The sequence below is a fragment of the Coregonus clupeaformis genome, chromosome 6 (genome assembly GCF_020615455.1).
Source record: "Coregonus clupeaformis isolate EN_2021a chromosome 6, ASM2061545v1, whole genome shotgun sequence".
Taxonomy (NCBI): Eukaryota; Metazoa; Chordata; class Actinopteri; order Salmoniformes; family Salmonidae; genus Coregonus; species Coregonus clupeaformis.
In genome coordinates this window covers 5,570,419-5,585,003 of record NC_059197.1, presented here as the reverse complement: position 1 = coordinate 5,585,003, position 14,585 = coordinate 5,570,419, and the positions used below count along the sequence as shown (strand labels likewise).

At 45.7% G+C, this 14,585-nt stretch overlaps 1 protein-coding gene across 1 annotated transcript; it reads left to right on the top strand.

The window, feature by feature from the left end:
• Nucleotides 1-5,030: 5,030 nt before the first annotated feature.
• Nucleotides 5,031-14,585, top strand: LOC121567540 (zinc finger and BTB domain-containing protein 38-like). The gene is made up of 2 exons (XM_041877665.1): nt 5,031-5,979; nt 10,009-14,585. The coding sequence occupies exon 2, from the start codon at nt 10,009-10,011 to the stop codon at nt 13,912-13,914; it is 3,906 nt and encodes a 1,301-aa protein (XP_041733599.1). The 5' UTR covers nt 5,031-5,979; the 3' UTR covers nt 13,915-14,585.

Genomic DNA, 14,585 nt, shown 5'->3' with positions numbered 1-14,585 from the left:
GCACAAGGGAGTTATTTATTTGAATGGTGTGTTGTCTCTCTTTGTGTTTAAAATGCACTATTGATTGATCTATGTTATGTGAATGTGTATGTCAGGGCTTTTTTATTCTCTCTGCAAAAACAAAAAGTGCCAAATGCTGTAGGCTACCTTTGAACAAATAACATTCAAGTATTTAGTCTTGGTTTCTGTCATCGCATTTGATTTCTAATCCAGTATGTTGTATGCACTATTTACAAGTAAAGCCATACTATTACTGAATTAATGCATATTGCAAAGGAATTGTTGAGGTGTTTATTAAATTAGAGTTTATTTGACCAACATAAGTAGTATCAGTGTGCTACTCTCTGGGTGTGACTGGATGGTGTTCTTCAGTTGAAATAATACTTGGTAGTGTCCAACCATGATCACACTCAATAACAGTAAGAACACAAATTGGTATGGTGTTTTAAATTGTATTAAACATATTGTTACATGCATGCCTATTATAATAAAGAGTAGGCCTAAAACAAATTCAGCTACTTATGAGATCATGGGTCAGAGGTAATGCTAGAGATGTATTTCCTGTTTGAGAGGACAATTTAGCATTCTTACACCCTCTGCTGAAAACCAGCTGTACTGAAGGCGCTGTGTGAGGAGGGGAGTCTTGATAGAAACCCTGTTACCAGCAGAGGGAGCAAAGTGGCAGAGAAATGCAGATCCTTTCGTCAGGAGGTGGATCGAATAAAACAAAGTCCACGTGTGCAAAACAAGTGCTATCAGTCAGACAAGCTTAATCCTACTGTTGAACTGTAACCACACTGGCATGAGTTTGAATGTCATCAAAGGTAGGCCTACTTAGCATATGTGTCACAGAAAAAGGTGTGAACCCTCTGAGTGCAAGGTAAGGTTGTCTGGTCAAAGGGGATTTTTTTAAACAGCAAACATTTTAGTAGTATAATCAGAAAGATATGCCACATAACCCCACTTAATTTGTTTAAATAAACTAACTCATACTCGCCCTTTACATTATAAGGGGAGAGTAATGTAAAACAGAGAACATGTTTATTGATTTTAAAATGTCTCTTTACATTGCAACGTTACAAAGGAGATGATGGAGTTTTTAATGCATGTATTGTTGTTTCAAAACGTGTCTTTAAGTCTCCCTCACACACACGGCCCTGAATGGTACTGAGCTCTATTATCAGCCTGAGTCAGTCACTAAACACCGCCTCCTCAGCTGGGTCTGGGAGGAAAAATATTCATTACGTAACTATAAAAGTTCGGTCTCTGGCTCCACTTCCTGAATACCACAGTGGCTAGGCCTGCGACAGTGGACCAGCCCGGAAGCCTCACTCTCTCTCTGTGTGTTTGGGCAGAGCACACTGTCTTTCATTTATCCCTCGCAACACATTCCCACCACCCCTCCTCCTCCTCATCTCTTCTTTGTGGATCAGTGATGCAGCAGGAGTGACGCAGCAGTGTCAGCGCCTCAACAGCTTCCAGACAGGCAGTGTCTCAGGAGTGGACTGGAGAGAGAATCTATGTGCCCAGGCTGGGCCTAGACACACACAGGCAGCCAGCCACCAGGCAACAGAGGAGGAGAAAGCGGAAGGTAAATTCTATGACTAGGCCCAGAGAGAGAGGGCCTCGAGCTGGCTAGCTAGAGCTCTCCCTCCCACACAAACACTCTCCACAGAGGGACTGCTCACTTCCACAGCGACAGCGAAAGGGCCTGTAGGACCATCCGGGAGAAAACATTTTGGTCGGCTACTGAGCATGTGTGAGTTGGATGTGCCAGCGCAACAGTAATGAGGATCAGTGTTTATGTACGTAGTGTGTGTGTTTTGAGAGCGAGAACAAGGCCTAGTCAGGCTTGCGCTATGGGCTCTGTTTCCCTGCCGATCAATGTTTCTTTAGTCTAGGCCCCAGTTGGGCTCTGCAAGTGGCTACGGAGGCAGTAAAGGCATGTCTTCTTTTGTTGTGGTTTTGAAAATATCCCAGCTGTAATGCATTTAATGGATGGGTGTGCCAAACAAAGAGGATGTCAGAATAAAGGAAAACATCTCCACAATTTCTATTAAAACTAAATGAAATGTGAAAGTAAACGGTAAAGTCACATCAAACATTGTTGATATGTGATCTGTCTGACAGGGAAGAATCTCCAAGCAATTATTCAAGAGTGAAAGAAGAATTTGTCACAGAAAATGGCAACAATGAATCAGCAGGTTTGATTATTTTTATTTCTCAAATTTCCACAAATAATAATCTGTGTTCATAGCAATATAGTTTGTCCAAATGATTTGTTCAAATTTCAAATGCTCTTTCTGTACTCTTTGTTTGCAAGATGTTTGAAGTACTAAGAAATACTGTGGGAGAGGGGTTGTGGTGAGTGAGACAAACGGTAGGTACTGCAGGCACTTCATTTGCAGTTCTCAAAACTGTAAAGAACAAAGAGCATGGATGGTAAAGGAGGGCTAGGCTTATTATTTGTTTTGGGATGTTGTGTTCACCTGTAGTGCACCAGTGGAAATCGATTGTGCAGGCAAGACTACCAATACAGGAAACGGGGGAGGAAGCAGACAAGACCAATAACCATACATAGAAGGCATGTGTTAAAAACACTGGAGGAAGAGAACGGAAAGACACCTGAGGAAAAACTGAAATTGCCATATGGAGGCATGATAGTGTTCACCCAAACATGGCAAATCATATTTCCTTTGGCTTTACGAGGCTCCCTCCAAGGCCGTGTAAGGTTTGCAACCTTTACTGTTCCATACCACCATGCAGGTAAGGTAGCACTGTTTTCTTAGACGGTTGCCACAGCAACAAGGTCATGCCAAAGTGCAGCGGCTTACAGAAGTGTGAGGCCTGGCGTGCTGCCAGGCTGGTGTACTGCTTACCCAGGCCAACGCAAGCAGACAGGGGCCTTGATTGCACTCGGTTAACAACAACAATCAAGCTGGGTAGGCCTGCACCAGATATAGCTGGCAGACGGCTGAGCTTGTGGTTAATTGTGTGCGTCTCGATCACAAACACAAGGCCATGTGACCAGTAATGAGCAGATGGAGAAAGCAGAGAAAGCAGGAGGAGACAGAGGCATGGGGATTTTCATGATAAGCTGAACTAACACTGGTAGAAAGTGCACAGCGAATGTCTCCCATGCGTTTCATGAGGCCAATCTGTTCTGAGACCAAGTCAAATGTGCATGGTTTTCACATTCGGGTGCAGAAGCTGTATCCCTAAGCCCGGAAAGAAAGCTGATTCAAAAACACTTGTCATAAAACTTCTCTGACTTCATACGTATAAAGTGACTGTCTGCATCTACAGCATCAGGCGGGGCTAGCAGTGCCCTGCCTGCCTGGTTTAGCCCCTCCCCCTGCACTCTGCAATGCTGAGGCATCTCTCTGTGTTCCCATCCATCAGCAGCCTCTACAGAGATGAACCCACTGTCCTCCTCTCCTCCTGCTCTCTCCTCAGTCCTCTTTTTTCTTACTTCGAAAGTGCACAGAAACAGACGAGATAAATAAACCATATATAGTCGCAGATATCTCATTGATCATGCTGCTATATACAGTGAGGGAAAAAAGTATTTGATCTCCTGCTGATTTTGTACGTTTGCCCACTGAAAAAGAAATGATCAGTCTATAATTTTAATGGTAGGTTTATTTGAACAGTGAGAGACAGAATAACAACAAAATAATCCAGAAAAACGCATGTCAAAAATGTTATAAATTGATTTGCATTTTAATGAGGGAAATAAGTATTTGACCCCCTCTCAATCAGAAAGATTTCTGGATCCCAGGTGTCTTTTATACAGGTAACGAGCTGAGATTAGGAGCACACTCTTAAAGGGAGTGCTCCTAATCTCAGTTTGTTACCTGTATAAAAAGACACCTATCCACAGAAGCAATCAATCAATCAGATTCCAAACTCTCCACCATGGCCAAGACCAAAGAGCTCTCCAAGGATGTCAGGGACAAGATTGTAGACCTACACAAGGCTGGAATGGGCGACAAGACCATCGCCAAGCAGCTTGGTGAGAAGGTGACAACAGTTGGTGTGATTATTCGCAAATGGAAGAAACACAAAAGCACAATCAATCTCCCTCGGCCTGGGGCTCCATGCATGATCTCACCTCGTGGAGTTGCAATGATCATGAGAATGGTGAGGAATCAGCCCAGAACTACACGGGAGGATCTTGTCAATGATCTCAAGGCAGCTGGGACCATAGTCACCAAGAAAACAATTGGTAACACACTACGCCGTGAAGGACTGAAATCCTGCAGCGCCCGCAAGGTCCCCCTGCTCAAGAAAGCACATATACAGGCCCGTCTGAAGTTTGCCAATGAACATCTGAATGATTCAGAGGAGAACTGGGTGAAAGTGTTGTGGTCAGATGAGACCAAAATCGAGCTCTTTGGTATCAACTCAACTCGCCGTGTTTGGAGGAGGAGGAATGCTGCCTATGACCCCAAGAACACCATCCCCACCGTCAAACATGGAGGTGGAAACATTATGCTTTGGGGGTGTTTTTCTGCTAAGGGGACATGACAACTTCACCGCATCAAAGGGACGATGGACGGGGCCATGTACCGTCAAATCTTGGGTGAGAACAACCTTCCCTCAGCCAGGGCATTGAAAATGGGTCGTGGATGGGTATTCCAGCATGACAATGACCCAAAACACACGGCCAAGGCAACAAAGGAGTGGCTCAAGAAGAAGCACATTAAGGTCCTGGAGGGCCTAGCCAGTCTCCAGACCTTAATCCCATAGAAAATCTGTGGAGGGAGCTGAAGGTTTGAGTTGCCAAACGTCAGCCTCGAAACCTTAATGACTTGGAGAATATCTGTAAAGAGGAGTGGGACAAAATCCCTCCTGAGATGTGTGCAAACCTGGTGGCCAGCTACAAGAAACGTCTGACCTCTGTGATTGCCAACAACATGCGTTTTTCTGGATTTTTTTGTTGTTATTCTGTCTCTCACTGTTCAAATAAACCTACCATTAAAATTATAGACTGATCATGTCTTTGTCAGTGGGCAAACGTACAAAATCAGCAGGGGATCAAATACTTTTTCCCCCTCACTGTACAAACAAGAGCATAGTAGGCTAATCGTGTTCATGAGGCAATGCACACAGACGTGCTGACTGAAAGAGCGAGACAGGGGGTTGAGTGTGCACAGTAGCACAGACAAAGAGAAAGCGCCTGTGTGCATAGGCATGGGACAGATGGAGAGCGTGATGTTACGTGTGTTTGAAGGGGAGCTACAGATCCAGCTTCCCTTTTGGACTGTGAGATACAGTATGAATGGTGTCGGTGTTGAGGTCGAGCAGAAATGTGATTGTGGGTGCGCTTTGTGGTATGGTTGAAGTTGTATTGCCGTAACCCCGCTAGCAGGCGTGCAGCCTAGGCGCTTTCTCTGTGATCTGTGCAGCACAGCGTAGGTGTGTGTGATGTAGCACTAAGCCGCTCTCTCTTACCGTCCTCGGCCATGCTTAATAAAGTTGCCATTTCCTGCTTGGCGACTGCAGAGTAGATGACTGGGCAGCAGCACAGAGGCAGCAGACAGACCCACAGTCCAGTCTAGCTATTTTTAAACTTTAATGTGGGAATCCTTTGGTCAATGGTCTGAGAGCTGAGGCAAGCCAGGATAGGACTGGGCGGAAGAGGAGAGAGCGGAGTACTCGACCAGGACCTAGGGAGAGGCGAAGGACGTTGGAGCTGGAGTGAGCAGCGTAGAAAGAGAGAGGGAGGGAGTGAGTGAGAGTGGGAGAGGAGGCAAGAAAGATAACAGCGAAAGCTCTGCCTCTAACAGCACCACTGAGCAGCGACGAGTCTAGAAAAAAAGTGTCTACTTTCGCCTTCCTTCACTAAAGTTTTTTTTCTTCTTCTGTAGAGTAGAGAATATGAACTATAGTGGAGGGACACCGCGTAATGCTTTTGGCTGTTCGTCTTCTGTGTCAGCTGTTCGCCTTCTGTGTCATTTTCTCTGATTCGCAAAGGTATGTTCTGCGCGTTTCCACCCAATCTACAACCTATTCTTAACGGAACTACACATATTGCATGGGGTGGCTTGAGTGTGGATTCTGCTATGACATTTTCGCTCTGTTTGACTAGACAGCTTGTATTCGAGACAGTTTTTTTTCTCGCCTTGTGGTTCACAGAAATTAGGGGATTTAAATTTTTCAGGTTTTGAAATACATATCGCATGATATTCTAAGGCAAAGTGAACTAGGGTGTGGCAAAGAGACATTAGTTGATGACTGATTCAATATTTCCGCTCAATGTGTGAACAGAGTAAACCACATCAAGATGAGAGAATTAGTCATATCAGCCCTTATTGAAAATAATCAACTGAAACCGCAGGCATGCGGGCAATTTCCAGATGAAAATGCATGGAAAGCGGCACAAACCAGAGGAAATCAGCATCAAGGCTGAAGCACATCGCCTGCCGTAAGCGGAAGAGAGAGAAAGTCCATCGGACTGCTGCATTTCTGCTGCAGACTCTCACACACACCGACCGACACAAAGGGCGGAAAGCCTCCATTGCGGTGGCGTTGGAGCCTGAGTGATCTGCAGTGCTGTGGCTCTCAGACAGGCAGGGCTCGCTGTGAGGAAGGACCAAACCAAATCCCCGGACAGCTAATGCAGTCGCCCGCCTGCCCCGCCATCCGTCTGAATCTGAATCCCAATAAGCGCTGCGCCACAGCATGTTGCCGTGACAACGGAGGCCTGTCAGACGGGGAGGCAGGAGGCTGTGTTTCCCAGCGATACGCGAGGCTTCTCTTCTCTCGGTCTGCTGCCAGCCATATTGTAATCGTGGCGACCTAGAGAAAACATTAGCAAAAATATGTATTTTATTAAGCTTTTTAAAAAATCTATTTTTATTTTTTTTTACAGCGATTCTTCATCACTTTAATAATAAGTTAAATAATGATGGCCAAAAAAAAAAAACATTTTTATGTTTCAATACAGACATGTTAAGTCAAATTAAAGTGTTTATGGCCTGGGGCTGAATGTATAGTTTATTGCTGTGCAATTATGTAAATCTAACCTCTGACATTAGCTTATTCGTTCTTCCCTGCCTTTTCTGAGTAATATGTAGAACGTGATACTTAGGGCAGTCAGTTGAAACACAGAACTGAAAATGAGAACAGTTTCAATGATATTAAAACACACGTAGGTGTAAGGCAAGTTAACAAGAAATTGGGTGCAATAGGGATGCCTTGAGGGAAGTATTCAACTGAGGTTATATGGAAAGTTATCTTTTTGTTACGAAGAAGGGGTCTCATCTCAACATCATGGTCTAATGGAAATCTGGAGCAGGGACAAACGGTACCCCATAAAAGGGCAGCCATTTTAACCTACCCCAACAGCTCACCTACAACGAGGATAAAGAAGAAAACAGAAAATGGCCGCCATGCCATGGAAAATTACAGTAACAGCATTTTGTAGCGCATATGTATAATCTGCCCTACTATTCGCATGACAACAATACCACTACTGCAGAGCCAACCTATACCATCAGCCTTGTTCTCTCTGTAAGCAAAGCTGTGTTGCTGTCCAAAGCACCTCTGCTGGACATCAGGGATTACATATTTATGTCTGACAGGGAAAGAAGACATTTTGCATTAGGAAGTATGTTATGACGCTGATCTTAAAATAAAGAAGTGTCCAGAGACCTCTTTGGATAGAAGTCAGGGACAAAAATCATGGCATGCTCATAAAAATATAACTATGTAGCCTTGGCTTCAGCAGCATTTAGGCATAATAATATTAATAGCATGCAAACAGAAAGTTTAGAAAAAGAATGCTGATACCGGTAGGCTATATTTAGGCTAACTGCAGAAACTACTTTCCTTTGCGGGTAACATAAGCATCATCCTGAGTGCGAGTGACAGAGGTGTTGCCTCAGCCCAGTCCACACATAGGTACACTCATTTTACATTTTAGTCATTTAGCATGAGTTAGCCAGTTAGTGAGTGCATACATTCTTATTTTTTCATACTGGCCCACCGTGGGAATCGAACCCACAACCCTGGCGTTGCAAACGCCATGCTCTACCAACTGAGCTACACTCCCCTGGGAGGAACACACAGGAAGTGCTGTGCTCTTTAATTTCCTCTTAGGTTAGACAGAAAGATAAAATACATTACAATCCCATTGAACCACATGCAAAAGCATCGGAAGACTCAGCATTTTATTGCCTTTACACACAAACAAACAAACAAACAACCCACTGGGCACAGATGCCAATTCAACATCTATTCCACATTGGTTCAATGTAATTTCATTGAAATGACTTGGAAACAACGTGGATTCAACCAGTGTGTGCCAGTGGGAATGCTCTACAGATGTCTATAGATGCATATAGTGAAGCAGATGGCGTGTGTTTGTGTAAGCTGTATGTGCGAGCCGTGAATGTGCGCTTAGGGACTGGATTAGCAACTGAATTCTGCTCTAAAAAGAGCTAAATCGTCTCAGCAAGAGTCAACATTGTGGTCGTTCCTCTACAGTGGCTCTATAGCCCATTCCAGCGGCCCGTCTCAATTATAGTGTGTTGGTTAAGTATTCCTGTTCCTATATTAGCTCTGACTCAGCTGTGTGTGGGTCAAAACATTCCCCAGTGCTTACGAATAATGAACTAATGCTAGGGGCAGAAAGGGCGAATGAGTCAGGGGAGACAATCTTACTATCTCATATACTGCCATCAACCTGAGCCCAGTGTGCTTCTCAGTATGAAATATGCGGATGTACCTGCCAGCCAGTAAGAGCAATGACTAGCATGGCTGGTCACCTGGAATGGCATTGAACGACTGACTGAAAAGGGATAGCATGAGCCCACATCCTGGCTGAATCACAACATGTTTGCCCTCCCTCTAGTTTCCACTCCACCAGCTGTATCACTTACCAGGTACAAGTCATTTTGCTTCAGGCACTTGACTAGTGCATGCTTAGTCAGTGTTTATTAAGAAAATGGTGTGGCAGCCTCCAGACTGTAGTCATTATGTGTTAAGTAGCCTAATGTGCCTCACCAGCTTGGGCAGCAACAAAACAGAGAAGAGAGTCTCCAGGAAGCCATAAGTCTTCAGGAATAGGTTTACAAATATATGTTTCTATCACATACGAGGCAATTATTCCAAAATGTAAAATAGAAGTGTCTGTAAGCAAGGAGTTTAATTGAATTGGTTTTCAAATAATGGTGAGTGCTCTTATTTCCAGGTGTATAAATTTTTCCAATGTATGGTCAATGCTGTTTTTTCCAACAGAGAATCATCATCAATTCTTCATGTACAATGGTTATTCCAAGCATTGTAATATTTTCTATGGGTAATGTCAAGAGGACATATTTGTGCTGTTGCTACTTTTTACAGAAGAAGTATTACATTAGTATATTCTCATGAGAACTAGGTTTTGTTCTGGTTAATCTATTTGAATAGGCTTGTGGAAAGTAACATAGGGCCTACAGTTCTTCAAGATATGGTATGCCAGTGTCATCTCCTTATACTTTGCTGCCATCTAGTGTGACAAAGTAAGAACAGTTGGATCGCTTTCTTATAAAACTGACACACATCCCACTTGATTTCCATAAGGCCATTACTGCCAAATCCAGCCCGTGCCCATGCTTAATCAAAGTAACTTAAATCATATTCCTTAGATTATCTCTGTATGGAAGGAATTGTTACTGTTTGCGCAACTATAGCCTAAACTATTTTAAATACCAAAGAATCAAACAGAATAAATAACACTATTTCCAATTCCACATAAGAAAAAGTATGTATGCACCCCTTTCATATGTTTTTTTTTACATTCCAGAAAGTCATTTAGCAGACACTCTTATCCAGAGTGACTTACAGTAGTAATGTATGTGCATATATTTTCGTACTTGTCCCCCGTGGGAATCGAGCCCACAACCCTGACGTTGCAAGTGCCATGCTCTACCAACAGGGACTTATTTTGACTATAAGCAATTGGCTAGCAATGTTTTGAAAACAATTAGAAAGCCTGTTTCCTTTATGTCCTCTCTGCAGATGACAGTGACGTCTCCCTGCACCCAGGGCCTTGTGGACAGCTCCCATCCCCAGGCCCTCCTCAGCAGGCTCAACGAGCAGCGCTCCCAGGGCCTCTTCTGTGATGTCACCATCGTGGTGGAGGATGTCAAGTTCCGGGCCCACCGGAACATCCTGGCTGCCTGCAGCGGATACTTCCGCAGCGCCTTCACTTCCCCTGAGGTGTGGACTTCCAGCCAGGTGCTGGAGCTCATGGACCTGAGGTCTGAGGTGTTCGCCAGCATCCTTAACCTCATCTACTGCTCCAAGGTGACATCGTCACCTGGCATAGAGGACACTAGATGCCTGATGGCAGCTGGAAAAAGACTTGGGATTCCCTTCTTAGAGACACTGGTGGAACAAGACAGGCAGGGCTCAGGTGGGCCACAGATCCAGACCTCAACCAACCCTCTTAAGACCAAAGGCCGTAGTAAGGCCCAAGGGCCCCGTAAAGCAAAAAAAGAGACCTCCAGGCCAGAGGAGCCAGACAGTGCTAGAGGCCCGCGGATCACCAATGCTTTCTCTATCACTGAGGTGGGTCCCGAGAATAACCTCTTCACCCCACTAGACCTGCACAGTGGAGAGAGGCAGTCACCTGACCTTGGACAGACCCCAGCGGGCTGCCCTGCCCCCTGCCCCCTCGCAGTGGACAATGAGCCCATGCAGGCCCTGTCAGAGCACTCCTACGCTGTCATCAGCCAGGGACCCAGGGCCCCTGAGCACAGGGATGGCAACCAGGAGGACAACAAGAAGGGCACCAAGCCCACACAGGCCCAACCAAGGCAACTGGCCAACAGGAACAGTGGCCCACTCAAAAAGCGCCACAGACTGCGAGCCGCCTTGAGTAAAAGCACACCTCCAACACCGGCTGTAGCACATGAAACTGTGCATCCTACTGGAAGCAACCCGGCATTAATAAAGGCCACTGTACAACCTGTGGGAACGTCACCCCCGTCATTATACCCGCAGACAGATGTGCATACAAGCAGGACCAATGAGCTGCCTCTAGCCATTGATAATGGCTACAGGGAGCTGGACCCACCTCCACTTTCACCCCACACGGAAGACAGCATATCAATCTACGGCTGTGAGCACTGTCCAGAGACATTCACCAATAAAGCACTTCTCACCGTACACACAGAAATGCACAAAAAAAGGTTTGTCAGTCATTTGTTTTGCAAGTTTTGTCGCAGGAAGTTCATGCATTTGAAGCGGTTGCGGAACCACGAGACTGTGTGCCCGAAAGCACAGAGGGGTTCGCCTGAACACGAGCCTCAAGGCAAAGAGGCCGGGGCAGACCATTATTCAGACAGCATGCCAAGCATGGACAATACAGTAACGGATGTCCAGTTATCTCCTCCTGAACTCCCTGACCCTTTCCTTCCAACCAGCCTCCAAATGAACCCCACCTCAAAAACACAGCAGGCTGTAGATAAGTTAGTGAAACCTAGTGGAGGCCAGGGGGTCTATAACTGCAGTGTGTGTAAACGGGCATATGTGACCGTCTCCAGCCTGAAGCGCCACGAGAATGTGCACTCCTGGCAGAGGGCGTACCCCTGTCACTACTGCAATAAAGTGTTTGCCCTAGCCGAGTATCGCACCAAACACGAGATCTGGCACACAGGTGAGCGCCGCTACCAGTGCATCTTCTGCTTAGAGACCTTCATGACCTACTATATCCTAAAGAACCACCAGAAGGCCTTCCACGGGATCGATCCCAGATTGTCTGTGAATAAGAAGTCGGCAAATGGTGGGTTTAAGGGCAGCGTTTACCCCATCAAACTCTACAGGCTTCTGCCTATGAAGTTTAGAAAGAGACGGTATAAGACCTACAGTCAGACCTATTCAGAAGAGCTGGAGGACAGCGAGCAGGCCCCGCTGGGCAGCAGCTCTCCCATCCCTCCATTTGAGGATGGTGGCGCTATGAGTAACCAAGATGCTGCTGTATTCTCAATGCCTGTGACATTCATGGCCACTCCAAAAGTGATAGCATCAGTAATGCCACGCATCAGTTTTGATCAGCCCTGTGACCAAGATGTAGACCAAGATGCAGGCACAGGAAAACAGGCCTCTCACTCCGAACGTAATGGGCCACCATATAGCTATACAACCCCATTGGCCATAATGCAGGCAGGTGGGGAGTCCCCTGAACTGGACTATGAAGATGGTGCCGCATTCCAAGGGTTTAAGAACCCGGAGGGCAACAGTCACAATCTACCGTTCCTAAAAATCAACCCACCCAGCTCTCTGAACAGGCTATGTGAGCTCTCAGCTGCAGCACAGAAAATTGAAGCCATGACCAGTCAGCTTTTTCTGCCAGGGGCTGAGAGCCTGGCGCCTAGGAAGACTGCAGGGGGGGGAACTGAAACGTACATTGCCAAGCCTGTCTGTCCAGGTCCCTCTGTGGATGGTCACGTTCTGCCCCTCTGCCAGATCACAGTGAAAATTGGCAACGAGGCCATCATTCGCCGGAGGATCAAGGGCTCCAAACTGTTCCCCAGGAAGAGGAAAAGAAGCAGCTGGAGCCAGGTAGAGGAGAGGTGTCGGGACCAGGGACGGCCTGCAGAGGGCAGCATGGAGAGCTCCAGCCTCCGCTTCAGGACAGAGATCACTTCGGTCATAGAGCCAGAGCCATGTGATGACCTCACTGACCGTGACACAGCTGACAAGCTCTGGCGTCCCTATTACTCTTACAAACCCAAGAAGAAGGGTAAGAAACTGAGATCCAAACACAGAAAAGAGAGACGTCATCTACGCTATTCCATGACATCCTCAATAGTGCCCAAGGCCAGCAAAGACTATCTGGATAAAGGATGCAGAAGTGCTGAAGACAGCATCTCCAGCGAGGGCACAGAGCTGAAACAACGTCTCAGAAACAGCAGCCCAAAGACGACGTACACCTGTGACATCTGTGCAAGCACCTTCATAACGGCATCTGGTCTGAGAGCGCATGTCATTGGCTGCCACCCAACTTTCTGTCTGACCTGCGCAAAGCAGTGTCCCCCCGGGGAAACTCCCAGTGCCAGCTGCGAGACCGCTGAGGACAGCAGGGATTACATATGCAAGAGCTGTATGGAAAATGGCTCCTGCTTTGACAATTCTGCCCGCAGCCCCAGCACAGAGAAGCGGTATCGCTGCTCCTTTTGCCCCCAGCGCTTCCTCTACCTTGCAACCAAGAAGAGCCATGAAAAAAAACACCAGGAGACAGCAAGAAAGGGGTACAGCAACGACGACTACCCCACAGTCCCAAAACGCCCAGCAACTTTGCAAAAGCTTGTAATCAAAACAGAGGAAGGGGAGGATCAATATAGCATAGACAAGGAGAGCAAAGCGACAGTGGGATCACTAAGCAGTTTCTCAACAGAGAAGATAGAGCCTAAGCATGAGGAATGGGAGGACGCAGGCGACTACATGTCAGTGGCACCCAAGAAAGAGCATCCATTTAGAATAAACAGTGATGGACACTATCAGAAAGAGAGAAACTCCAACATGAAAACTCCAATGTCACCCCCCTACACTGACACCGTCTTTTCTCTTTCCCCTTCAGAGATGCAGTATAGAAAGCTTTCCCCTTCAGAGATGCAGTATAGAAAGCCTAAAAAGCACTTTGAACACAAACTGCAACATCAGACAAGCCTCACTTCCAAAAGGCAGAAGCGAGTAGACTATACGGGTAGAGAGACACCCAGCCATAAGGCCCCTATGACCACACCAGGAGAAGACAGTCATTTTAGCTATGGGCAGTCTTCTTCTACATATCTGAAAAGAGACTCAGTCACTAGGGGAACCACTCCCTCCTCGCCCAAGTCAGAGATGTGTACATACAGTGAAAAGAGGAGTCCTCTTTACAAACATACTACTTATCATTCAGGAGGGAAATACTTTTAAGTGACTATATGCTTATGTAGTAAGTTGCAGACCTACAGTCAAATACATATGTCAATACATTTCATAGTTGTGCTTGATTTAGGTTAGTTTGCCCGAAATAATGGACCCAACGGAATTGACCCAAACTAAATCAAGCGCACCTCAAGTACTTTGAAAACATTATTTGACATTATGTTTTTGACCCGGGTCTGGAAAACGGATAGATCTGCAATAAGTTGCCAATGGACAGTAGATATTGAATATGAGGACCTAAATGGCATTTTCTTCACTCTTATAACACAATCGGTAATTTTTCATGTTTTAAAAAAGGTGATTTATTTTTGTACTATATTCTTTGCTTTTTGAGACTAGTTCATAGTTATTGTGCTGTCCATATTCTATACATATGCTAACTGTGCATAGTTATTTGCACTTTATAATAATTGATATTTGACTGTATAGGCTACCATTCATATAAATAGTATGTCCACCATTTTGGTAGTGTCATTACCACTGACAGCACCATGTGCACCATCAAAATGAATGACAATCCCCATGTCTGTCTTTTAAAATAATGTACATGACATGACGTGTTACAAATTTGACAAACTGCAGTTTGTGTTGGAAAAGCATTCCAGGTGAAGCTGGTTGAAAGAATGCCAAGAGTCTGCAAAGCTGTCATCAAGGCAAAG

Excerpts from the sequence above, each read along its gene's own strand:
- LOC121567540 (XM_041877665.1), top strand. The coding sequence starts at position 10,009 with ATGACAGTGACGTCTCCCTGCACCCAGGGCCTTGTGGACAGCTCCCAT.